The sequence below is a fragment of the Pelodiscus sinensis genome, chromosome 7 (genome assembly GCF_049634645.1).
Source record: "Pelodiscus sinensis isolate JC-2024 chromosome 7, ASM4963464v1, whole genome shotgun sequence".
NCBI lineage: Eukaryota > Metazoa > Chordata > Testudines > Trionychidae > Pelodiscus > Pelodiscus sinensis.
Genome location: NC_134717.1, coordinates 12,366,153 through 12,391,329, shown reverse-complemented (window position 1 = coordinate 12,391,329; position 25,177 = coordinate 12,366,153). Strand labels below are relative to the sequence as shown.

At 44.5% G+C, this 25,177-nt stretch overlaps 1 protein-coding gene and 1 long non-coding RNA gene across 2 annotated transcripts; one reads left to right on the top strand and one right to left on the bottom strand.

The window, feature by feature from the left end:
* On the bottom strand, positions 1-14,375 carry LOC142830152 (uncharacterized). Its single transcript, XR_012905131.1, has 2 exons — positions 14,300-14,375; positions 1-451 (listed from the first exon to the last, which is right to left on the bottom strand). It is a non-coding gene; the product is annotated as an uncharacterized LOC142830152 (long non-coding RNA).
* On the top strand, positions 13,892-24,754 carry TMEM37 (transmembrane protein 37). Its single transcript, XM_006137629.2, has 2 exons — positions 13,892-14,116; positions 20,195-24,754. Exons 1-2 carry the CDS (start codon positions 14,096-14,098, stop codon positions 20,768-20,770), a joined length of 597 nt encoding a protein of 198 aa, XP_006137691.1. The 5' UTR covers positions 13,892-14,095; the 3' UTR covers positions 20,771-24,754.
* Positions 24,755-25,177: the final 423 nt, after the last annotated feature.

Below are 25,177 nucleotides of genomic sequence, written 5' to 3'. Positions count from 1 at the left end.
TGGAGCATTGTGTGCTGGCACACATCCACTGCAGTTCCAGGGTGAGTTCTGCACCTATCTCCAAAAAAAACCACCTTCCTCACCCTGAAAATCTCTTGGCACTGCAGGTCAACCCGGCTTTGTGAACAATTCTTTTCCACCAATGCACACTGATTTCCCAAGTGCAGAAACAACACTGAATGGTGTGAAGGCGCACCACAAATCTCTTCTGCACTACCAGTTGATGGGTATCCTCCTCTTATTCCTTGTCCTCCTCTTGCTTCTTCCTGCTCCTGGAGGAGCTGCTACTGCTGTCACATCATCTGCTCAATGGTATGACGGGCAAAGTCCAAAGTCACCTGGCTTTGAGTGCTGAAATACAGCCTAAACTGCCTCTGCGTATTCACAGTTGCAAGCATACTGGCACAGAGCATTACTGGATCCATGCTGGCCACAGCAATTAAAAAATAGCCTGAAGGGAAATGCAAGGTGGAGACAGAGGAAACATGAGGGTTTTTTTAAAAATTGATCTGTCCTGGCATCTGCTTTCAACAACCATAAAAATCCCTAGAATGCAAACTGCTGAGTAATGAAATACATGACCATGGGATACCCTCCAAGAATGCATGCCCTGAGTATGCAGCAAGCTATTGCTGTGGGTACACACTGATATGCAATGAAAGATGGCACACCATGCCATGTGCACACTAAGGCTACGTCTATACTGCACAGTTATTTCGGAATAAGCTATTCCGGAATAGTTAGCCCGAAATAGCTTATTTCGAAATGGCATATCTACACTGCAGGGAAGCCTCAAAATTAATCGGAGGCAGGCTTCCCCAATGTGGACGTGTTATCTCAATTTAGAGCCTCAGGGGGAATAACTTAGAATGCCCCTGGTGAGGGGCTATTTTGAAATAGCAGAAGTGGAGCGTCTACGCACGCTTTATTTCAAAATAGTCATTTTGGAACAGGCGTTATTCTTCATAGAATGAGGTTTACAGAAATAGGAATAAGCCATCTGTTATTTTGAAATTATTTCAAAATTATTTAGAAATAATGGAATTGCTGTGTAGACTCTCACATAGTTATTTTGGAATAATGGCTGTTATTCCGAAATAACTTTGCTGTGTAGACACACCGTAAGAGTGCAGCTTATGTGTTGCATAACTGACACACATCAAAAAGCTGCAGATTAAGCCCACTGTATAGATAAGACCTGAACTGATGTAATTTACACTTTCTTCATCATGTCAGTTACACCAAAATAGAATCTCATTTGAATCAGCCCTTCCATGTTCAGCTGGGAATCTAAGCAGAAGCAGAGGCCATGGAGATGAAATTTAGGAGTCCCTACACAGGTAAGGACCACAGTAAAAGAATGTAGGAAAGATATTAAGGGAAAAAATGGATTATACAGAAGTTAATACATTAGTATTAGTGCATGGAGAGACCAACCAAAGACAGCAAAAGAAGTGCCTGTGATAAATCTATTAAAATGACATTATCATTGAGAAATCATTACCAGGTACAAACATTAGCTAGATGGATGCTGTTGGTGCATGGACCTTCATGGTTTGAAAACACTCTTGTTTTTCAAAATTATGATACTCATTAATATTTCTGCTGAAAACAGAGTTGAAAAAGATGGTAACCAAGGTTCAGAAGTTAGACTGTTTTATCAGCAGGATGAGCATTATGTAGCTTCACAAGCTGTTCTCTGTTGCAGCTAGTTGGTTGTTCCTACGCAAACCCTTCAGGGCCAGAATGTTCCTTCTTGCTTCATATTTGATGTTTTACTCTTCTCAGAAAGCTAAAGGAGCTGTTGACTCACTAACCACAGTGTTGCATGCCATGTAAGATCCTAGATATAAAGATAAAACCCTTGACAAATGGAGGAACAGATATTTCTGATTATTGGAAGATACTGGAATGATGGGGATTCATCCAATAGTTGCTAAGGGAGTTGCTATTGTCTCCCAAGCTCTACTAAATTCCAACCCAGCCTACAATATTATATCTATGAAGGGCAGCAACATCCTGAGTACTGCAAAGTATTGAAGAGGGGAAGCTGTTCTCTCAGGCAGACCCAAAAGTGAAGGTGAGTCAGGTAGGAATATGTCCTCAAGTCTAGGCTGTTGAGTTTGCAGGAAGTATATGATGGAGTCTGGACTTTGTATATGCCAATAATAAATGTTAACTTGAGTCTGTGATAAGACAACCCTTTACTTATCATTCTCGTATTATTACACCTTACCGAAAAGCATTATTTGCACGCTATCAAATGCAAAAGAGATTTTGCAAAATTTGACCCATTTTATTATTCAGTGAGTGTATTTTTCTTGATTTGATCTATTTGGAATGATCTTCTTATTGCCAGAGCCAGAGTATGTAAAACACATACCAATCACATCTAGTACATTTCACTTTACCCTTTTCCTAAAGCTCTTTTTCACCGACTTTGCAGCTGCTCCTTACTTTGAATAGTTTACCTTAACTGGTTATTCTTCTTATTGCAATGAGGGAATATTGGTGGTAGAAGCATTTCTTTCTCTGGTTATCTTGGTAGTGTTCTTTGGGTGCTAAAAATGTTAGTATGAATAGTACTCCTGTATAGTATATGAAAAAATAAGTTTATTGTGATGGAATGCATTGTACACATGATTGTAATAATCTCTGTATAAGGTATGCATAATAAAGTATCATTTGGAAACTCATAATTGGCAGATCAGAGCTGTCATAATAAAATATGTTTGGCAACCTTGTTAAGTTATCGGCCCACATTCCAAACTCCTGTCCAGGTCTGTCCTAAACAATGGAATCTGTGCTTCCCTTAATTTGAATTTAAGTAATACACTGAGTCATCTAGCAGGAAAGGAAAACAAAGGAAGTTCAAAGAAGGTGGGAAAAAACAGCAGGGAATATCCTTCCACATAAACTGTTTGCCTCCTGATTCTCAACTGGAGATGTTTTTCAAGGGGAGACTGAAACTATAAAAAGGAAGGACAAAAACCCGTAGGCATCCCTCTCTCCCAGCCTGTCTCTGGAGCATTGCACCTAAGAAGACAAATAGAAAACACCTGTTGCACTTTGGCTGTGGGGAAGTGGGGGAAGCAGTCCTGACCTGAAGAATTTGATGAATAATCTGCTGGAGTATGAAAGTTTGCTATGCAACTAATCCTGTGTGTTTAAGCTAAAATGTCTGGTAACACTATTTAAAATAATAAATTGGCATATTCTTCCCTCAGAGAAATAATGGACTTAAAATATTTCTGCTGTCTGGGAGAGGTCTCGGAAAAGCAATATAGGACATTCATTCCTGCGGGGAAATGTGAGGATGGAGAGTGTTAGTATTACCCAACAAGCCACATCGGCTGCAGTTACCCACAGACAGTCAGGGTGTGAGGGTGTGGCTTGCATGCTGGAAGGCTGTTTGTGAGTTGTGCAGGTGGAAGCTACTACAGCAAGGCATTGTAAGGCATCCAACCTTGCAGGTCAGAGGTGACACAGCAGCCCTCTAGTATGAATTGTTCCCTGGTATGTCACAGTTTAGCTTTAAAAAAACCAGCAGCCCTGGTAGTTTTCTCTACATGTGTTTGATGCATGCCCATCTAAAATGCACTAACATGCAATGTTCATGGTGCAGGTTTTAAAAATATAATTGCATGGATGTGCCATTTCAGGATGATGCTGGATTGACAACCATGGAAAGTTAAGTCCTCTTTCCTGGAGCAGGTACATCATAGACAACAGCAGTACATGGTTCTCCTCCCCCGTCGGACAGTATATCTCAGTCATGATATGGACCAACTACATTCAGATTTAATCATCCTATCTAGTTGGCCCTGGCGAGACTGCTGAAAAGGGGTGCCAATTGTGGTTGAAGGTGGAAGGGAAGGTTTATAATGTAGGCGCTTGTCCACCGGCAACTGAACTGAGACTTACCAAATGTTGAGTGATAATAATAAGACAATTCCAGTATGGACTGGATTTGATCCAGAATCTAATCTGTATTCCTTACACGTGTAATAAATCTATTACTTTCCTAAGGCTATCTGTATAGGCTTGGAAAAATTAGATTTGTATTGGTAAATGTTGATTAACCATATGAATATAAATCAATGAAAAAATATTTCCACCATTAAACATTGAAATGGATTTATAGGCAACATAAGAAAAATGCTGCTTCAGAACTTATTAGAGTTTGATTTAAGGCTAAAAGTTTGATACAGGTTGAACCTCTCCAGCACCCTCGGGACCTGACCGATGCGGAACCAGAGAATTTGATGATCCATGGGAGATCAAGTGGCATTACCAACATGACCACTGCCTACTGGGTTCTTAGAAGACAGTTAGGGATAAACTAGAGTGAAATAACAGCACGGAACACAGAAAGCCAGTACTGGTGGCTGCAAAAAAATTTCATGGGACTGTGGGAAACTTGGCCACAACCATGATAAATCGACATCCAGCTAACTAAAATCATGCCAGATCACGGATACTGGCAGACCAGAGAGTTCTGGATTAGAGGTCCAACCTGTATACGATGTTGATAGTTTGTGTTGTTCCAGTTATAAAGCTTTAATTTTTTGAACCTCAGTGTGTGCTATCAGTAAACAATTATGGTATGATTCCTGATTTCCCACAACTGTGAAAATGTAAATTAATGAAAAATGTAAAAAAAGCTTAAAAGTAAATATTGATATTATCTGCCAAAATTAAATAACAAAATCAAATTCTGCCACGTCTATAGAAAGAGAAAGATAGGTTCATATCTACATTACTTACCCTAGAATTGCAAGGGTCTATCGTCCACTATTCGCTGAGCCACAGATACGTATGCAGGCCTGCCCAAGACCTCACTGAGCACAATGCAGTCCTTGTCCATACCTGGTGATACAGGCTGTACCTCCTTTAACTGGGACTCTCTGGTCCGGCAACATCTGTGGTTTGGCAGGACCATAGATGTTCCTGGATCACAAAGCCCAGGTATAAAGAGGTCGGACCTCAGGACGGGAGCAGGCAAGGGGGCGCGAGTCAACCAGGAGCCCCTTGTTGAGGGAGGGGGCACAGTAGGGAGTTCTGGCTCTTGCTGCCGGGAAGTAGTGGGGAGCTGACAGTGCCCACACAGTCCCAGCATCTGTGGAGCCTCAGCCCCGGCAGCCCCAGAAGCCACAGAGCCCTGGCTGCCACAGAGCTCCATCCTGGGGAGCCATGGCCAGGCAAGCAGCAGTGGGGCTCAGCTGGAGTCCTAGCCCAGGGCAGCACTGGCTATGTTTGGAGGGACTTCCGCTCATGAGGCAAATCCCCTTGTTCAGGACCAGTCAGGTCCTGAGAGTGCCAGATGAGGGAGGTACAACCTGTACAAACAAATAAGAATTTTAAGATGCCAGTGTCCCTTTAAAGGTGCTAAGCCAGGGCTACTCAACACGCAGCCTGCAGGCCACATACGGCCAAAACAAAAAAGTAGTCAATATAACGGTCTTCTGTTGGTATGCGTTTTAGTAGTTAAATTCCTGGACTCATTAAAAGTGCTGTCATGTGGGTGGAAATTGCGTAAATATTTCATTTCATTAATAACAGCAGGGGCCTGCGTGTTGTGTAGTCTTTCCTTTATCTTTGTATACATGCCTGTCAGTGTGAAAGAAGCTATTTGCATATATTTGCATGTATATGCAATCACACTTAAGTTGTGGCCCTTGACATGTGCTGTGAGTATCGTTGTGGCCCCAGGACTTCAAACGTTGAATAGCCCTGTACTAAGCTATTCCCATTATAACACATGCAGTTTTCACAGGCACAATTTTCCAAAACAATAACCTTATCCCACCCGCATACGTCACCCCCAAGCTATGGCCTGGTCCTGAGGTAAAGGGGTGAGGTAAAAAGTTTGGGGACCACTGGCTTTCAGCACCCCCACTGTAAAAGTGTTCCAGTGCCACTGAGAGCCACTGACATTTTCAAAGCCATCACTCAGCTGTTGCCTAATGCCGTAGCCACCTCAATCCTTTGGGTGCCTAAATTGTCATTGGTCAGAATTTTCAAAGTAGCCAAAGCACTATTGCCACATCCATGCTTATTAGCATCTCAAGTTGAAGTGAAGGGGGCCTGCAGCAGAATTTTTAAACTCAGTAGGGGAATGCCTGTCTTACAGATGAGGCCTGAATCTGTAGGCATGCTCTGAGCCAGGCCTGAAACCCATTACTCTCGACAGCAGGAGGCCAATATGCAGTGTTGCCGGGGGAGCAGCAGAGCTCTCATACAGGCTGGTGGGCACAGAGGAAAGTGGGCTGATTATGAGAGGTATCCAGTGAGAGCAAGAGACAGCGACAGTTTTGGCTGCTAGAGTGTGGAAACCGTAAGGTCTTGTCTACACTGGCACATTTTGTCACTAAAAACTGCCTTTTGTTGACAAAACAATAAAAGTGTGTACATATTACAATGCAACTTTTGTGGGGGAAAACATCCAGTGTTGGCAACAAAAAACTTTTACCCGTGAGAGACTTTTGTCTTTTCCCCTCCTTTTATTGACGACAAAGAGCCAATGTGGACTCTGCTGTTCGTTTTGTTGAGAGGACTGGCTTCCTTCTGTATACCACAATGCCTGCCCTAATGGCTGTGCTCATTGTTGTGTGATCTCTGCTGCTCTGCAGGCATGCACCCTCCTCCCCTTCAAAGCTTTGGGGAGTATCTGATAGCTGAATAAACTGCTTTGTTTGAGGAACAAAAAACAAATAATTGGAATGCTTCTCTTCTGCCCTGCACTAGAAAGACAGCAGCAGGCAGACTACTGCTACAGGGGGAAGGCTGGAGAGACTGCTGTGCTGCTTTGACATTCCTTAGCACAGAAAGCTCACAGAGCTAGAAAGGAATCCCAAGAAGCACAGGGATCAGCTCTGTCTTCCCACAACATTGCACTGTGGGATGTTTGCCTACCTTGCTTTGCTCTTATCTGTCGACAGGGTGCTAGCGATGTGGCCATGAAATGTTGACAACGGGAGGCAGAAAAACATGGAGCTAAACAGAAAAACGGGTTTGACTGGTTTTCACTTTGGGCTATATCTTCTATCGACATAGGTACCATTTCTTGGGAGGTAATTACCTACAATGATAAGGGAATACCTTCTGTTGCTGTCGTGCATGCTTATATGGAAGTGCTACAGTGCTAAAGTGCTACAACTGTGCAGCTATAACTACTTAAGTATAGACATTGCCTAAGGCCTGGTCTGCACTACAAAATTAGGCTGATTCAGTTTCGTTGCTCAAGAGTGTGAAAAATCCACACCCCTGAGAGGTGTAGTTAAGCTGGCATAACTGCTGGTGTAAACAGCACTAGGGCAAAGAAAGAATTTCTTCCATCAACCTGTCAACTATCTCTTGAGCTGATCGGCGAGTAGTTGCTCCTGCTCATAAATGGTAAGAAAACTGAATTGTTTCAGGGCATGCCTACACTTGAAATGTTGCATTATCTATGCTGACAGGAGAACTCCACCATCATCATTGGTAGTATCCACACTGAAGCACTACAGAAGTGGAATATAGGAAGTGTAAAATTTGATGACATAGATAATGTAGTCACAGGACAACAATGTGGCAAGCCAACAACCAAAGAAAAACTGCAAGCATGAATTTCTTACTGACCCTGCAAAATCTGCTACAAGGAACAAAACTAAAGTGGAAAATACACTGTTCAGAGAGAGGGCGAAGCTTACACTCAGAATTCACTATAGTCATGAAACAACATGCAGATAATATACATTACAGATGATTTAAGCAAACATTCTGGGATAGAGAGACTGCAAAGGTCTGAATTTACCATAAAAATGTGAAAACTAAAGTAACAGAATTTGCAACAAGGAGAAAAATACGAAAAATGGAGTGTTATGGAAGAAAATGTGTCAGGAAAATGTATTTATAGAGGAAATAAATTTAAAACTCCTAGTAAAATTGCTTCAAGATTAACAAAAATAAGTATTATTTATGGACAAATATATTGCTCAGAAATGGAAACAAGAAAAATGGAGAAAGAAGTCACATTGAGAAGCAGCTCATCAGAGTTCAATAGAGGTAGGAAAATAGAAGATAATGGGGCTAGGTTCTGACCTTGGATACACCAGTGTGAGGTCCCAACCCTAGAAGTTCTGGCTCACGCACAATAACTTGTAGCATTAGGACCTAAATCTAGAGATTTTCCACATAAGTTCATGGAGTCACTCCAGACATTCACTGCAATCATTGAAATCAGAATTTGGCAGTAAGGCAAGGATATCTGATGACACAGCAAAAAACACAACTTCCTTTTTTAAAAAAATGTACTTTCAGCAGAAGAAAATAAAGTGATCAGTAATTCATTGCAGGACGGGAAAGAATAAGAAGGAGAAGGCAAAGGGAATAAAACTTTATGAGTGGAGATATTTTTGCTGACGGCACAGGTAGAGATATATAACTACAAGCTTGTTGGCAACAGATAAGGATGTTTACAGTCTTCACTCACAATTCAAGGTGAGAGGCTGGAGATGTGGTAAATAGACTCCACAGGGGAGGGAGTGTCTGTCAGAGCTGTGCTTTTGGAAATACAAACACATGCTGCAACTACTGAAAGGAGAAGACAGAGAAGAGAACTGCCTTTCATTACAACAAAGAGACATCTTAAGGCGCTCAAGAAAGAGGTTTATTTATTTTATGTATAGGCATTTCTATGGCTGCTCAGCATTGGGGTATTGGATAAGTCAACACAGGAAATCATTTTAGGTCAGACTAAATGATCACAATGGTCCCTTCTGGCCTTGGATGCTATGAAAATTTCCAGAGTTTAGGCATGGAAATCAACACCTTTTATGAGTTGCAAGTGTCTTATATGAAAGTAATTACACATTTTTGAGAAAATCACGACCAAATTCAAATAAGTTTGTATAATAAAAAGTGGCTTTACAACACTAACTGCAGCATTTACTATATGCCCTTATATCTATATTAGAGCATATAATTAATGCAGGCTTGTTGTGTGTATATACCATTCATAGAATCATAGAACTGGAAGAGACCTCAGAAGGTCATCAAGTCCAGCCCCCTGCTCTAGGCAGGACCAATCCCAACTACAGGCAGTCCCCGGGTTACGTACAAGATAGGGACTGTAGGTTTGTTCTTAAGTTGAATCTGTATGTAAGTTGGAACTGGCGTCCAGATTCAGCCGCTGCTGAAACTGATCAGTTTCAACAGCAGCTGAATCTGGAGGCCAGTTCTGACTTACATACAGATTCAACTTAAGAACCCCAGGCATCCCCAAGTCAGCTGCTGCTGAAACTGATCAGCAGCTGATTCCAGGAAGCCCGGGGCGGGGCTTCCTGTCGTCAGCCACTGGTCAGTTTCAGCAGCGGCTGACTTGGGGACACCTGGGGCAGAGCAGCTGGGGTGCTGCTGTGTTGGTCCAGTGGCGCCCAGAGCGGCGCTACGGGACCAACCGGCAGCGCCCCAGCTGCTGTACCACAGGCGTCAGGAGCAAAGCCGCGGAGCACGGGGCAGCGGGACAGCCCAGACGCGCCGTGGCTATCCTGCTGCCCTCGAGCGCCGTGGCTTTGCTCTGCTTTGCTCCCCATCCCCCTGGTCTGCAGACCAGGGGGACGGGGAGCAAAGCGGCGGAACATGCGGGCAGCGGACAGCCCAGACGCGTCTGGGCTGTCAGCTGGCCGCGTGCTCTGCGGCTTTGCTCTGCTCTGCTCCCCGTCCCCCTGGTCTGCAGACCAAGGGGACGGGGAGCAGAGCAGAGCAGAGCGGCGGAACACGCGGCCAGCTGACAGCCCAGACACGTCTGGGCTGTCAGCTGGCCGCGTGCTCTGCGGCTTTGCTCTGCTCTGCTCCCCGTCCCCCTGGTCTGCAGACCAAGGGGACGGGGAGCAGAGCAGAGCAGAGCGGCGGAACACGCGGCCAGCTGACAGCCCAGACACGTCTGGGCTGTCCGCTGCCCGTGTGTTCCGCCACTTTGCTTCTTCTCCCTGGTCTGCTGGAGACCAGGGAGAGGGAGGGCCCCGTTCGTAACTGCGGATCCGACATAAGTCAGATCCGCGTAACTCGGGGACTGCCTGTAAATCAACCCGGCCAGGGCTTTGTCAAGCCGAGACTTAAACACCTCTAGGGATGGAGACTCCACTACTTCCCTAGGTACCCATTCCAGTGCTTCACCACCCTCCTAGTGAAATACTTTTTCCTAATATCCAACCTGGACCTCTCCCACCACAACTTAAGACCACTGCTCCTTGTTCTGCCATCTGTCACTACTGAGAACAGCCTCTCTCCATCCTCTTTGGAACCTCCCTTCAGGAAGTTGAAGGCTGCTATCAAATCCCCCCTCACTCTTCGCTTCTGCAGACTAAACAGACCCAACTCCCTCAGCCTCTCATCATAAGTCATATGCTCCAACCCCCTAATCATTTTGGTTGCCCCCCGCTGGACCCTCTCCAATGCGTCCACATCCTTTTTGTAGTGGGGGGCCCAGAATTGGACACAGTACTCCAGATGTGGCCTCACCAAAGCCGAATAAAAGGGAATAATGATATCTCTGGATCTGCTGGCAATGCTCCTCTTAATGCAACCTAATACGCCATTAGCCTTCTTGGCTACAAGGGCACACTGTTGACTCATATCCAGCTTCTCATCCACTGTAACCCTGAGGTCCTTTTCTGCAGAACTACTACTTAACTGGTTGGTCCCCAGCTTGTAACTATGCTTGGGATTCTTCCGTCCCAAGTGCAGGACTCTACACTTGTCCTTGCTGAACCTCATCAGATTTCTTGTGGCCCAATCCTCCAATTTGTCTAAGTCACTCTGGACCCTATCTCTGCCCTTAAGCGTATCTACATCTCCCCTCAGCTTAGTGTCATCCGCAAACTTGCTGAGGGTGCAATCCATTCCCTCATCCAGGTCATTAATAAAGATATTGAACAAAACCGGTCCTAGAACCAAACCTTGGGGCACTCCGCTAGAAACCGACTGCCATCCTGACATTGAGCCGTTGATCACTACCCGCTGGGCCCGGCCTTCTAGCCATCTTTCTATTCCTCTTACCGTCCATTTATCCAATCCACATTCCCTTAACTTGCTGGCAAGAATATTGTGGGAGACCGTATCAAAAGCTTTGCAAAAGTCAAGGTATATAACATCCACTGACTTTCCCATGACCACCAAGCCGGTTACCTCATCATAGAAGCTAATCAGATTGGTGAATCCATGCTGACTATTCCTAATCACTTTCCTCTCATCCAAGTGCCTCAATATGGATTCCTTAAGGATCCCTTCCATGATTTTTCCAGGAACCGAGGCAAGACTGACTGGCCTATAGTTCCCTGGATCGTCCTTCTTCCCTTTTTTGAAGATGGGCACTACATTTGCCTTTTTCCAATCATCCGGGATTTCTCCCGATCTCCACGACTTTTCAAAGATAATAGCCAAAGGCTCTGCAATGACATTTGCCAAATCCCTCAGTACACTCGGATGCATTAAATCTGGGCCCATGGATTTGTGTACGTTTAGCTTTTCTAAATAGTTCCTAACTTGTTCTTTACCCACCACGGGCTGTCCATCTTATCTTGCGTCACTTAGCGCAGAAGTCCAGGAGCTGACCTTGTCCGTGAATACAGAGGCAAAGAAAACATTGAGTTTTCTTCAGCTTTCACCACATCATCTGTCATTCAAAACTGGAGTTCAATCCTGAGTCCATTAAAATCAATGGCAAAATTCCCATTGACTTCAGTGAAGCACGATCAAGTTCCGTGTGCTCCTCATTCCATAGCATTGAATGTAAAGTAAAAGAAAAGTAAAGGCAAAAGCCTAAAAGAAAGTGGAGCAACACTTCTTTAATACAACAGCAGTAGTAACTGCTGCAGCAGACAATACTGTCCTTTGCACATGTGAGAGGAGCCGCAAGTGATATATATGTTCTTTCAAGGCAATTTTATTCTTAAAGGAGCATGTGAGAAATTACTCACTAGCCCAGATTTTGTTCACAGTTCTGGCAGCATAAATCAGGAACAGCTCAGTGGAAAATGAGATTGGAATCAGACCCTCTCTTTGCATCCCCCATACATCTGGAGATGAGGGTTTAGCAAGCAGCAAGGATGTGTTTACCCTTCTGAACAAAGACATGATCCAACTATTAACCCCACCCAGAAACTTTCAAAGTGTCAGTTTAGAGCCACAGAGGAAAAACTGGTATTGACTGTATTGCCTTTTTAGTAGAGTAGTTTAGGAGAATGCTTGCTCTCTTCTCCCACTCAATGGGTTGAACATCTGGGGCCAGCTGCGGCAAGATGTTCATACTGTGCAAGGTGTTTGATTCTGCAGTCACCTCACTTCTCTTCCAAAGGAGACAGTGTCATCAACACCAGAGATTTTCCCCAGAGATGGTCATCAGTGGACAGCTACAAAAACAATCCCCGTCATAAAATGGCCAAGCCACTCTAAGCAATAAAGGTGCAGCTCACCCTTGCTTGAAACAGAGTAAACTGTACCGGTGCAAACTGCAATGACTATCAGCTGTGGTTGTTTACACTACCATTTTGCACTAGTTTAACTATAACAGCAACTAATGTCCTCGGTGCTAACAAAATCCAGATGGGCTCCAGTGCATGCTACAAAGTCTGGTAAGAGGGACACATTGGAATTGTATTGATTTCTTTACGGTGTATGCGTGTGTCCTTTTATTGAGATTCGGTCAGCTAGGTAATTATTTTTGTACATGTTTAAAGATGAACGGTCAGGATGTTCCATAAGGAAAAGCAATTCATCACTTACACATCTGTGTCTTTCTGAGACTTTGAGCTCCAGAAAAGGAGCATTTTGGTTAACACAAATGTGTGTAGTGGAGAGGACACCTTCATTTCTATGAATTTTATGCCTTAATAAAACCTACCACACATTTTATAGCACTTTTCTTCTTCATAGCTCTTTATGAACATTATCTAATTGATCCCACTGTGGATCTCTGGGATGAATATCAAATCCAAATCCAACAGTTCAAAAATCACAAGTGAAGCTTCAGAAAATCATAAGATTGGCTTCAACATCATAGCTCATATATGCATGCAGGGAGCTTTACATTTACTTTTTGGTTTGTCAGCCTGCACTCCACTCATGTTTGCAAGCTTTTCCCTGTAGACATGCGGGCTGGCATGTTACTTTGTTCTCACCTCATCACGTGCCTCCAGCAGCTGGGGCTTTACAATAACCTCCAAACTCTGCAAAACTCGTGCTCGAAATCCCGCTATTCTCCCAGCTCCCAGAAGCTTTGTATCTTGCTCCATCTGATTGTGTGCCTTTTGGTTTGATTTTTACCAATAACAAAAGCCAGATTCATCCACTGCCAGCGGCGGCCCACCCAGATGGGATGACATACAAAAGGGCTTGTTTTGGCCCCGGTCCTACCAAAGCTGCTCCCACCGAACTAGCCTGGACCACTCAGGGACCTAAATCTGTGCTCCAGGAGGGCCTTAGGAAGCACCCTTGGTGTGGCTCAGGGAGGAAGACCCCTGGCCCTGCCCAGGCACTTGGAGTTGCACCAGGGCTGACTTTCTGAGGTCTCTCTTCCAACACTTCTCTGGAGGAAGACCCCAGGCACCTGCCCCAAGTCCCTTAAGGACCAAGCTGAGGCCACAGGGACTCTGGCCTGGTGCTGCTTTCCAGCTCTCTCCCCTCCCTCTGCTTCCACCTCCTTCGCTGCTCCTCTTCCTCTCTGCCCTCCTCCCCCCGGCCTGGGCTGCCCCCCCGCCCCTCGGGCCCTTCCCAAGCTCCCAGCGCTCTCGCTTGTTGCTCTGCCCGGAGCAACCTCCGCCTCCCTCCTACCCTCCCTCCTTTGTGGCTGCGGCCGCCTCCTCCCCTGGGCTGCTCGGCTGCTGACTCAGCCAAAGGGGAAACTCAAAGGGCAGCAGCCAGCCCTGCCTAGCAGCAGCACCCGGCTTGCCTGGCCCCGGCAAGATGTTGGCAGGCTGGCTGCTGCCCCCCGCTGTCCCGGCCGGGACCCTCCTGCTCTGAGCTGGGCGCGGGCAGCGGGACCTTGTTGTCCGCACCTGGAGCGCAGCAAAGTTTCTCTCGGGTTTCCTCCTCGCTGCGGGCAGCCGGAGTCAGCATGACAGCCATAGCGGTGCAGGTAACGAGGGGGCGCCCGGCCGGGGGGTGAGGGGGGGGGGATCTCTGCTGTTTTGACTAGCCCGAAGCAATGTGGATGCAGACATGCTGTTGTCTCCCTTTGTTCTCCCGCTGGAGGCTAAATGTTTATCGCCCTGCAAGCGAAGCTGCTGGCCGCACGCCAGCGAGGCTGGTTCTTGGTTACCTGTTGCTCTTTGTAGCCTTCTTTGTGCACGGAACAAAACCCAGCCGCCTCTGGATGTGCCTTGACAGCCCCCCCCCCCGTTGAACTAAAAAGGAGAGCCTTCGTACCATCTGGGTACAGGGTACAGTACTGCCGCGCTAGTCTCACCCAGACACGGGCGAGCAACAAGGGGTTAGGAAAGGACCTATTGCCTTCTAAATCTAATCTGACCTTTCCTCGGAGAGATTTCTTAATTACCGCACAAGCTGTATTCTTCCTGTTCTGTGTCTTCAGGGCCACTCAGTCGTCATTTAAAACCGAGCTTTCCTTTCACTGGCTGCAAGACAAACTAGTGCGTGGTTGTTAATATAATATTAAGCAGGGAAATGCCTTGTTTCTGGAAAAATGACATGCACCAGACTATAACAAGAGTTTGCTGGTATATAGAGAGCAAAAGATGTTATAAACAAGTGGGGATCGAGTGAGACTCGTCTGGCCACTGTGTCTAATAGCAATACTAATTAATAAATCAAAGTTGGTCCGTTTCCTTCCCCCACTTTGTGTTGTTTACAAAGTTCTCCAGCACTGACATGTTGCATGCAGTTCAGCAGCATGATTCTTCCTCTGAGCGTCTTGTGAGGCTTTATATGAAAGGTGATATTTTCAAAATAAAGTACATCCATATGGTAAGGGAGGGGGATGTTTAGGCTTGGTGACAGAGGGAACTCATTGGCAATGAGATCTCTTAGGAGGCGGAATAGTCTCCTGAAAAAAATCAGTGCAGCCGCTTCATTTGCGGAAAGTAAAACTAGCCTGGACTGGACTGAACTGTAGAATACTTGCTGGAGGAATCAGCAAGGAGGAGACTGACTGGACAAGCTGATCAGTCTACACACCCCTAGATGGAGTTTAGTTTGGGTTACAACATGCAGCGCAGCACCACTTTGAAAGAAGTCTTGCTGTTTGTGTTAGAACATGTGGATTGATGTAAAGAACAGTCAATGGTAGCAGTAACTTACTTAGTAAGCAAGTAGCAGAAATTAGTTATTTTAGGATTTAATTGTACTTAGGAAGCCCCACTGCCCATCGATGTCAGAATAACTAGATGGATTATCTCTGAGATAGCTAATTAAAGCCAGATTTCATTTATGTTAAAACAATTCTATTTACTTTAAAATGTGTATTGACCTCATCAGTGTAATGTGAGATGGGAATAAAACCAAATATTAGCTGGTAACAAGCCAAACTCATGCCCACTTTTACCACCATCACAGAAAACTAAGCCTCAGCCTATATAAAAAGAAAATGGTCTTGCTAGTTAGCACATAAGCCTGGAAAACAGGAGACCTGAGTTCTATTTCTAGCCCGGACGCAGACTTTCTTTGACCTTGGTGGGTAAGTCACTGCAAACTTATCAAAGAGATTTAAGACCCATGAGCAGGAGATACAGAGTTCAAGGTTTTATGCAGCCTGGGTATATTTTTCTTTAGCTATCATGGAAGACATCTTTGGAAACCTATCTAATGGGAAAGCACACAAGTGCTGTGGGGGGATGGGGGAGAAGAGCAGCAGAATGCATGGAGGCACAGAACAGTCTGTATATTTGGGCTTTGGAGGCACCTGCTGTCACTGAATCACAGGCAGTAGCTTGGCAAGAGTAGTGTTATAAAATCTTCCCAGTCAGAATTTGCTCCTTTGCGGTTACAGAGCATGCTTGAGAGGTATTCAGGCACTGCTGGGCTACTGCCATATGTAGCCATGCTCGCCCCAGGCACTCAAATGCTATTTGCACAGGGGACTGAAAGAATTTATTGCTGACCTGGCCAGCAATGATGTACATACTGTTTAGTCAAATATAATATGGTATTTTTGCTAGGGCCTGAGAGTGGAAGCTGCTCAACACTTTTCAAAATCCAGCTCCAGTTGCGGGTATTGAACACCTGAAAATCTGGTTTTAAGACAGTGAATTTTGGGGCAGAGATTGTCTGTTTTCTCAGGAGTGTGTGTTGTCCCTAGTATGACTGAGCTCTGATCTGACTAGGGAGTGTCAGTTCTAGCTCTGTATTCCAGGATAATACAGGATTAATATCCTGGGACTGGAAGGGCTAGAGCTGCACTGATACATGACAGTGCAAAGTTTCAGCATGACTCAATACCTTGTGGATATCTTTGTACAAAGCAATAATCTGAATAAAAACAGAGATTGTTTCCTCATGTATAGGCTATGCTGTGAACATAAAAGTGCTAAAAACTGAGTACATTCAATTTTATAAACAACTCAAGATTAAAGATTTTAGAGGCTTATTAGTAACATTTTAATATTCTTAAATTATTATTTTAAAAACTCTATTATTTTTCAACCCCTCTTGGCAGGGACAGGATAACACTTCTATCCCAACCATTTCCATTAAACAAACAATTTTTTCTCCACTTTCCTTTTGGCTCCTATGCCAAGCACTGCTCTGCATCATGTGTTTCCTGTTTGTGTTCTAGCACAATCAGTTATGTTAGCCTCCTGCACTCTAGGGATAAGGATTGGTAGTGACATTGTGGCCCATTGGCAGGCTAGTTGTGGAGAAGCAGAGCACAAAGGCTGTTCACCAGACATAAATGGGGCTGTTTTGACACTTGTGGTTTATTTTTGAGAGAACTGGATTTAAATACTGTAATATAGGTCAGATTGTGAGAGCCTTGCTTCTACTCCTACTTTTCTAGTAGTCCCATTGACTTTGGTGGGACTACTCCTGGTGTAAAATACTGTTTAATGTGAACAAGGCTATCACAATCTACCCCCTAATTCAAGGGCTCACACCTGCTCTCCTCATTCAGACAAAATGCATACTGACTTCCATCAAGTGTGCTACTGGGCAGATGATCTAATGGAGAACTCTCTAAAGATTCTAGTCATTGTAAAGAATGTCAAATAGGGTTGCCAGCTCTCCAGGACTGGTTTGAAGTCTCCAGGAATTAAAGATTAAACTTTAATTAAAGATAATGTCGTATGATGAAATCTCCAGGAATAAATCCAACCAAAACTGGGAACCCTAAGGTCAAACCATCTCTCTCTTTAATCTCTGAACAAGCATATTACACATTGTTTCATAAAGCAAGGAGGCTTCAGGGGCTTTTCACTAGCACAAGTTGTATTTCAAAGGAATACCACAGAAATCGATGGTGTAACACCAGTTTTTCCATCAGTGTAAGTGAGATTGGATTCAGCCCCAGTGAGTGTTATGTTCATGAGGGCTGGGTTTCTATGGAGACTGAGGGAGTTAATGCACCTTAGCCCCCATTCATAGGCGGCAAGTTATATGGGTCTGTGGTGCCTTGGCACCAGGAATATTCCTGGCCCAGGGCCAGGTGCCTCCCCAGCTCCGCCTGCCATTCCCTGTGCTCCATCCCATGCATCCCTTGTGCCCTGCCTGCTTCTCTTCTCTGTGTCTCCGCTGGGCAATTTAAAATGCCCTTGGGGGCCCTACCGTCACCACGGACAGCACAGTGTAGCTAGAGCAGCTTCCTGCCATTCACTCCCCACAGCTGCTGGCACCTCCCTGTGGCCCGGAGAGGTGAGAGGGTGTATCTCCATGTGTTGCTCCCAGCAGTTGCAGCAGTACATGGAGACAAACACACACATCCCCAGGCTGCAGGGACGTGCCAGCAGAGAAGCTATGCTGCATTGCCAATGGTGGCAGCAGAGTTCCCCAGGGCATTTTAAATCTCCTAGGGGTGGCAGCCAGGCCGGGGGATACATGAGGGAAGAGCATTGCAGGGCAACTGGTAGGTGGCAGTGTGGAGACCCCCTCCCTCCAGAAGCTGCTGCCAAAGGAGGTGCCCCAGGTAAGCATAGCACCCCCATGCCTTCTCCTGCACCCTTTTGTGCACCCCACTCCCTCCCAGAGCCTACATCCTCTCCCTCCAGACCCCAAACTCCCTCCCAGAGCCTGAGCCCCAGCAACCCTTCCAACAACCCCGGCTCCAGGCCAGAGCCTGCACCCAGACTCCATCCTGGAGCCTGTACCCTTCACCCCTTTTTCACCACATTCCTTCCCAGAGCCTGTGCCCTACACTCCTCCTGCACCCCAGTCCCCTGACTCTATCCCAGAGCCTGTACCTCAGATACCCTCCTACAGCCAAACTCCCCTCACCCCAAGCTCCACCTCCAGCACCCAAACTCCCAGAACATTAGGCAGGTGGGGGGAGAGTGTTTGAGAGAAGGAGGGTGCAGGCTCTGGGCATTCTGGGCACCATCCAAATTTCTGCAACCTTGTTGCCCCAGTCCTCATTCCCTCCTTAAGCAATCTCAGCCTACAGCTGGGCTGTGTCTACACTGGCATGAATTTCTGGAAATGCTTAAAACGGAATACTATTCCGTTTTCAGTTTTTCCGGAAAAAGAGCATCTACATTGGCAGGCTGCTTTTCCGGAAAAGCGTCTGTGGCCAATGTAGATGCGTTTTTCCGGAAAAGAGCCCCAATCGCCATTTTCGCGATCGGAGCTTTTTTCCGGAAAAGACTACTGGACTGTCTACACTGGCCCTTTTCCGGAACAGTGTTCCGGAATAAGGACTTATGCCCGAGCGGGAGCAGAATAGTTTTTCCGGAATAGCGGCTGATTTTGTACAGTAGAGCATCGTTGCTTTTCCAGAAATTCAAGGGCCAACGGAGACAGCTCGCAGCTTATTCCGGAAAAACGGCTGATTTTCCGGAATAAGTGGCCCAGTGTAGACACAGCCCTGGTGTATAGGGGACATCGTTATCTTTAAAGTTATAGCAACTTCCACAGGGACCTCCTGTTCCATGGCTATCGCCTTTCTGAACATTTCATCTTTTGGTCTGAAATTTTCCAGGCTTGGTTTCTGTTCCAAGGGTGACTGTCTTTTTCAATTTGAGCAGAATCTGTGTGTGACATCTTTGAGTGATAGGAGAATCCCAAAGTAAGTTCTTATTTGCATTACAGCAGTGTCTTGAGGCCCCAGTCTAGATCAGGGCTCTACTGGTCCTGGCCCTGTACAAATACACTGTAAAACACTTATGCATGTGCTTAAGTTTCCGTAAGTGAGTATGTAGTGAGGAGTCTTGCTCAAGTCAACAGGACCACTCATGTGTGAACATTTAAGCCCACGCATAAGAATTCACACCATTCACAGAAGTGGCACCTCAATGGACAAGAAAAACAAAGGGAAGCAGAATAGTGACTTTGACAAGTCTGTATGTAACCCACAGAAACCAAGCAGTAGCACCCAGACCACAGCAACAGCTAAGATCAAGAGACTTCTACAGCATAGGCTGAGAGCCAGTTGGCTTTTAGCTCAGCGGGTAGAGGTTCCTATACTAAGTTGCAGAGGTCCTAGGTTCATATCCAGTTACATGTGGTCAAGCAGGAAAGTCAACAGAGACTTCCTGAGTCCCCATAAGTTGTTTCAACCACAGCATCATTCTTCTCTAATTTTAATAAATATATACATTAGAGATGTTAAAATGTGTTTAATTAATTGGGTAACCTCTGAATTTTTCAGCAGTTACATGACTATACGAGGGGGGTAGATGGCTCCCAGGGAGCCAGTGCGCACAAGGAGCTGGCTCCCATCTGTCTCCCCACCCCTTCTCGGCTGCCTCTGATACAGGCGGGGGGGAGGGGGGGGCGGTTGGCAACTCCCTGGGAGCCAGTGCATACAGGGAGCCAGCTTTTAAAGGCTTATTGATTAACTGTGTACATGATTACACTTTCACATCTCTAATATACACTGCAGGATCTATTTGAGTGTAAGGTGTTAATTATTAGTATTACACATGCATTCACATCATTTCTAAAGGCCTCTCCTTTTTGTTCCTATGGCTTCAATACATCTTGAATAGTAACCGCATTTTAACACAGATGACTTTTGTAATTTGTTTTCTTCTGTAATCTCTCTTTTAAGGCACAGAGGTTGCTTGCTCACAGAAGACCCAAGAAATCGTTCTTTGAGACATTGATCAGAAGCCTCATTATTTTATGCGTGGCAATAGCAGTGGTCCTGTCATCAATTTCAGTTTGCGATGGCCACTGGCTTTTTGCAAAAGGAAAGCTGTTCGGACTGTGGCACTTCTGCACCTTAGGCAACAGCAGCACTTCATTAAAATGCGTCACTGATCTTAATCAGGCCAATGTGGAGGGGATGAATTTTGGAATGGTTCTTGCAAGAAGCGTGGTGTCTCTTGCTGTGGTTGTAGCGATATTTGGCCTGGAACTTCTGATGGTCTCCCAAGTCTGCGAAGACACTAATTCAAGACGAAAATGGTCAATGGGATCAGTCCTTATTTTTCTCTCATTTCTCCTGTCATCCAGTGGAGTGCTGACCTTTTTAATCCTCCTGAAGGATCACATTACTTTCCTGGGCTTCACACTGACCTTTTGGTGCGAGTTCATTTCTGCCTGCCTTTTCTTCCTTAATGGAATGAGTGGACTTCACATTAACAACATAACGTACCCCTGGAACAGAGCAAGAAAATTCTAGAACTGGTGGGTGGATTCTGCTTTTGTGTGACCAACTTTGTCAGTTAGACTGGAAAAAAAAATCAGTCACATGAAATTTGGGGAAAAAAAATCCAGGCTTTTAAATTGATTTGCAAAGAGAAAATATTTGAGTCAGTCTGAGAATTTCATGGATGTACGCAAAGTTCACTGAAGATGACTGCAGGATATTAGTAAGGGGGCAAATTAAGATTTATTATATGTTTAAATGAAATTTTCTGCAGTAGTTGTGGATAACAAAATTAGGAACAAGTCCTATTTTGTTTTAAAATCAATTATTTTATTTTAAGTGTTTTATGGACAAAAGACCTAAAAGTTGCAATCTGCATCAATAGTTTTAAAGTACAGGGGTAAGAAATTGTGTGGTGCTTCTGGGTTTGGTATTTCCTTTTCTACCCCTATCTTCAGTTGCTCTTCTTGAGGATGTGAGGAGGAATGCACCGCCAGCATGTTCAGTCCTGCTGATGGAGTTTCATTTCAGATAGGGCAGACTATTTATGCCTTGTCACATTTATGAGCATGGCATATTGAAAATCTTTATCAGGGTTTCACGCCCCATCATTCTCTTCACAAGACACAAGTGAAACAGATCTGAACCAATGCTAAATAATTCATGTTTTCCAACTATCACTCAAGGCCTCTATAACTAACTATCCCTTCCATATTTATTAGAGGTTCGTGGTATATACATCCGCTGTGGTGGGAGATAGGGCAACAGTCTCATTTTGTTTCCAGCCCTTAGCAGTGCAGAGGGATTGGATTGTGGCTATACATGACCAGGGGACAATTCTTTGAGGAAAAGGAAACTATCCAGTGGCCTAAAGTCAGCAGCCCCTGCTACTGCACCAGCCATTCTGTCCCAGCCTCTGCTTGTGTAAACACTCATGGGATACTTCAGTAAATGACAGTGCAAACTAGGACTCAGAATCAGGGAGCTGTAATAGGCTCCCTGTTATCCCCCGAGAGGATATTTTGGCCCATAGGGTTAATTAAAGTTGGACCTTACTATTAATTCATTTGCCCGTTTTCCTTTCACTTTGTTCCTTGGACAAACAGGCCTGAGAGTATTAAGTTAGCTAATGTGATTTCCTCCACCACAGTGAGCCTTCATCCCTGCCTTTCACCATGCACAGCCAGAATTATTCCAGTCACACCATACTAGTAATTCCCAGTGCATCAATAGAGGCTCTTCTGTGATGAAAGAAAAAAGATCTGTAGACCTGAAAATTTGGACAGAATGCTTTCTCCTTGTGATTTAAAATGAGGAAACATACCAACATAAACTTCCCCCAACACAATGTGAGCTGAGTCTGCATTTACTGAGTGCTGGTGTAAAACAGGAGTAACTCCATTGAAGTCACTGAAACTGCTGGTGTCATGGAGAGCAGAGTGCCAGACCTAAGATCTCGAATGAAAAAGATGCATAAAGTTCATGACAGCTTTAAAAACCCTGCAAGTTGTTAATGTAGTAAAATTAGTCAAGCTGTCGACAGTCTAGTCAAGTTCCTGCATGGCTGGCAGAAGCAGAATACAAGCATCTGAATTTAGTGCTTGGAGCATGGCTCCAAAGTCTTTTCAATATCCTTCCTGTTCCAAGCGCAATAAACCACTGACAACGGATTAAAACATTTAGAAAATATTTCACAGTGTCTGATAAAATCTATTCTATGTCTTCTGGAAAGATTTTTTTATTTCTATAAAGACATATTTAAACATACTCCTTCTTTGTAGTTTTATTAGAATCAATAACTCTAGACCAAGCCATTAATTTACAGTACTGCACCAGTTTCTAAAATATACTCTAACACCAATACAAACACAGAGGCTAAGTCTACACTGCAGAGTTTTTGCGCAAAAACTCACGGAATGTCCATACTACAAGTGTGTTTTGCGCAAGAAAAAGTACAGCAGATCATCAGAAGACAGGGTTTTTGTGCAAGGGTTATTCCTCTTTCTACTAGGAATAAGCCTTTTTGTGCAAGAGCACTTGCGCAAAAAGGTGTGTGTGGACGGACAACAGGGGTTCCTTGTGCAAGAAACCCCTATCGGAAAAATCACAGGTGCTCTGACGGCTAGTCTGTGAACGCTCTCTTGTGCAAAAGCACATCTCTTGCGCAAGATGCCTGCAGTGTAGACGTAGCCACAGTGAATACAGTTTGTAGAATAAATGTAGTAGAGTGAAAATGCTACTTGCGCAAGCCATGATTAAATGTCATTGTTTGTGCAAATCTGTTCTCTAAAGCCAAGAATCATAAGCATTGCTACATATACTTTGCAATCTTGTAGAATGCTCTTAAACTGACTGCTCATTTTCTACCTAGGAGATATTCTCATACTTTTCTCTTTGAGAGATGTTGTAACTTTCACAGAATAAACTTTTAAACCTTTTTGTATTCCTCATCAACACAGTCTGAGTGAGTTTTCAGTCTAGATCTAGATATGTACAGGCAGTCCCCGGGTTACATGGATCCGACTTACAGCGGATCCCTACATACAAACGGGGTGAGGCAACCCCGCACTAGCTTTTTCCCCCCAGCAGACCAGTGAGACGCAAAGCTAGCGCCGCCCCCCCCAGCAGACCAGGGAGACGCGGAGCGGCTTTTCTCAGCAGACACCTCAGCTTGAGAATAAAGGACTGAGGGAAGTGAGGTGTGGGAGAATAAAACTGAGCTCTGGAGAAATGTTTGGCTAGAGTTTCCCCTACAATATGTACCAGTTCCGACTTACATACAAATTCAACTTAAGAACAAACCTACAGTCCCTATCTTGTACGTAACCCGGGGACTGCCTGTATGTCTTATCCTGGTAAACATTCATTGTACCCTACCATCCTAGTTTGTACAGTATGTCTTCCTGATAGAATAATGCACTAAGCTACGTTACCTAGAGTAACAACTGAATTTTATCTTTTGCAATATTGGGTCTCTTCCTGTATTCCCTATGCACCTAAAACTCCTGTTGCCTTCAGTAGGAATTTGGGATGCACAAGGAATACTTGATCATGCACCTTGAATCTTCCTATGAAATGTTCCACTGTGATCCTCGCTCTCTCTCTTATTTAAATAATTTCTTTTGCTTCACTGAAATGCACTGGTTAACTAGAAGCTGAACTTGCAACCATTTAATTAATGGGAAGAGTCCCATTGATTTCAGATTTCATGTTTTATGAGCAAGAATTTGCAGGCCCAAGCCTCAGATTGTTGCACATTGATTATACCAACTGTGTCGGTCTATGGAGTGAGTGCCTTAACAATAGTTTAAGTAGTGCTTCTGTGTGGGGCTACAAACACAGAGTATCTCTGAGCAGGATAAACCTGGGGATGGAGCACTTGCATGAGATTAATGGCCAGTGTATTTAGGGTTTTTTGGAGGCACAATGTTTGATGAAATTACATTCCTTTTTTTGGTAACTCCATAGCAATGGAAATAAACAGTGTATGCAATTCTCAAGGCCAGCCTTAACATCAGCAAGAGTTAAATCCAAGGTGCTCCAGTCTTGCTTCTTTTGGAAGGGGGAGGAGGGGAAACTGAACCATGAGTTGTATATCCCCATTATCCACAGGAAAAATCAGAGAATGAGTTAGAGAGTCCACATGGGACACATAACAGTTGCTTATGCTTTAGGATGATCCAGCATGTACATTTTTATGAATATATGAGAAGATCTTTTTTTAAAAAAGCCCCCTACTGAAAGAATTGTGCAAAATTTCCTTCTATAGCTGGCTTTCTCTAGCAAATTATTGTGCTTGATTATTACATTGTGATTTCCAGGTGTATTTTGTTAGCAAATGCTGCAGTTGGAATGCTGCAGTAGATAATACTACTGTTGATTTTTCTTAGGCTATTGCATCTAATAAATGCCTGTAGATACAGTGGTTTGTACCTTTTCTAAAGACTAAGACAAAAAAAGTTGGTAAGTCAATATTCCTGAAGTAAATGATGTTAAATAAACTACTTTGAAATAAGAGTACAGTTCAACTATAATTTGTTTGTTTGCAATCTCATGAATAGATCTTATCTGATCCCTCATTCCCCCTTGATGCCCACCTTTTGAACTTCCTGTCCCACCCTTTTACTCTAGCTTGGTAGCTGATGCCCTCCTGGTTCTACTCACCACAGGGCACCTGGTCCTCCCTCTCTGTCAATCACCAAAGGAGGGCAGATGGAGAATCTTTTTCTTCCCTTTGATCACCACTTACCCACACCAGTAGTCCCAGTAACTTCAGTGGGAATACTTGTGCCAGTAAGGGGTTCACAGTCTAGTGCAAATGTTTACGTCCCTGAAGTACAGAATACTGAACATAAGGGAGCAATGCAATGGGACAGGAATGCCTCTGACCAATAAACCCTGACAATAGGTTTTCTGGCAGTCAGATAATACTTACATTCA

Excerpts from the sequence above, each read along its gene's own strand:
- TMEM37 (XM_006137629.2), top strand. The coding sequence starts at position 14,096 with ATGACAGCCATAGCGGTGCAG. Across the intron at positions 14,117-20,194 it reads TGACAGCCATAGCGGTGCAG|GCACAGAGGTTGCTTGCTCA; the intron begins GTAACGAGGGGG and ends CTCTCTTTTAAG.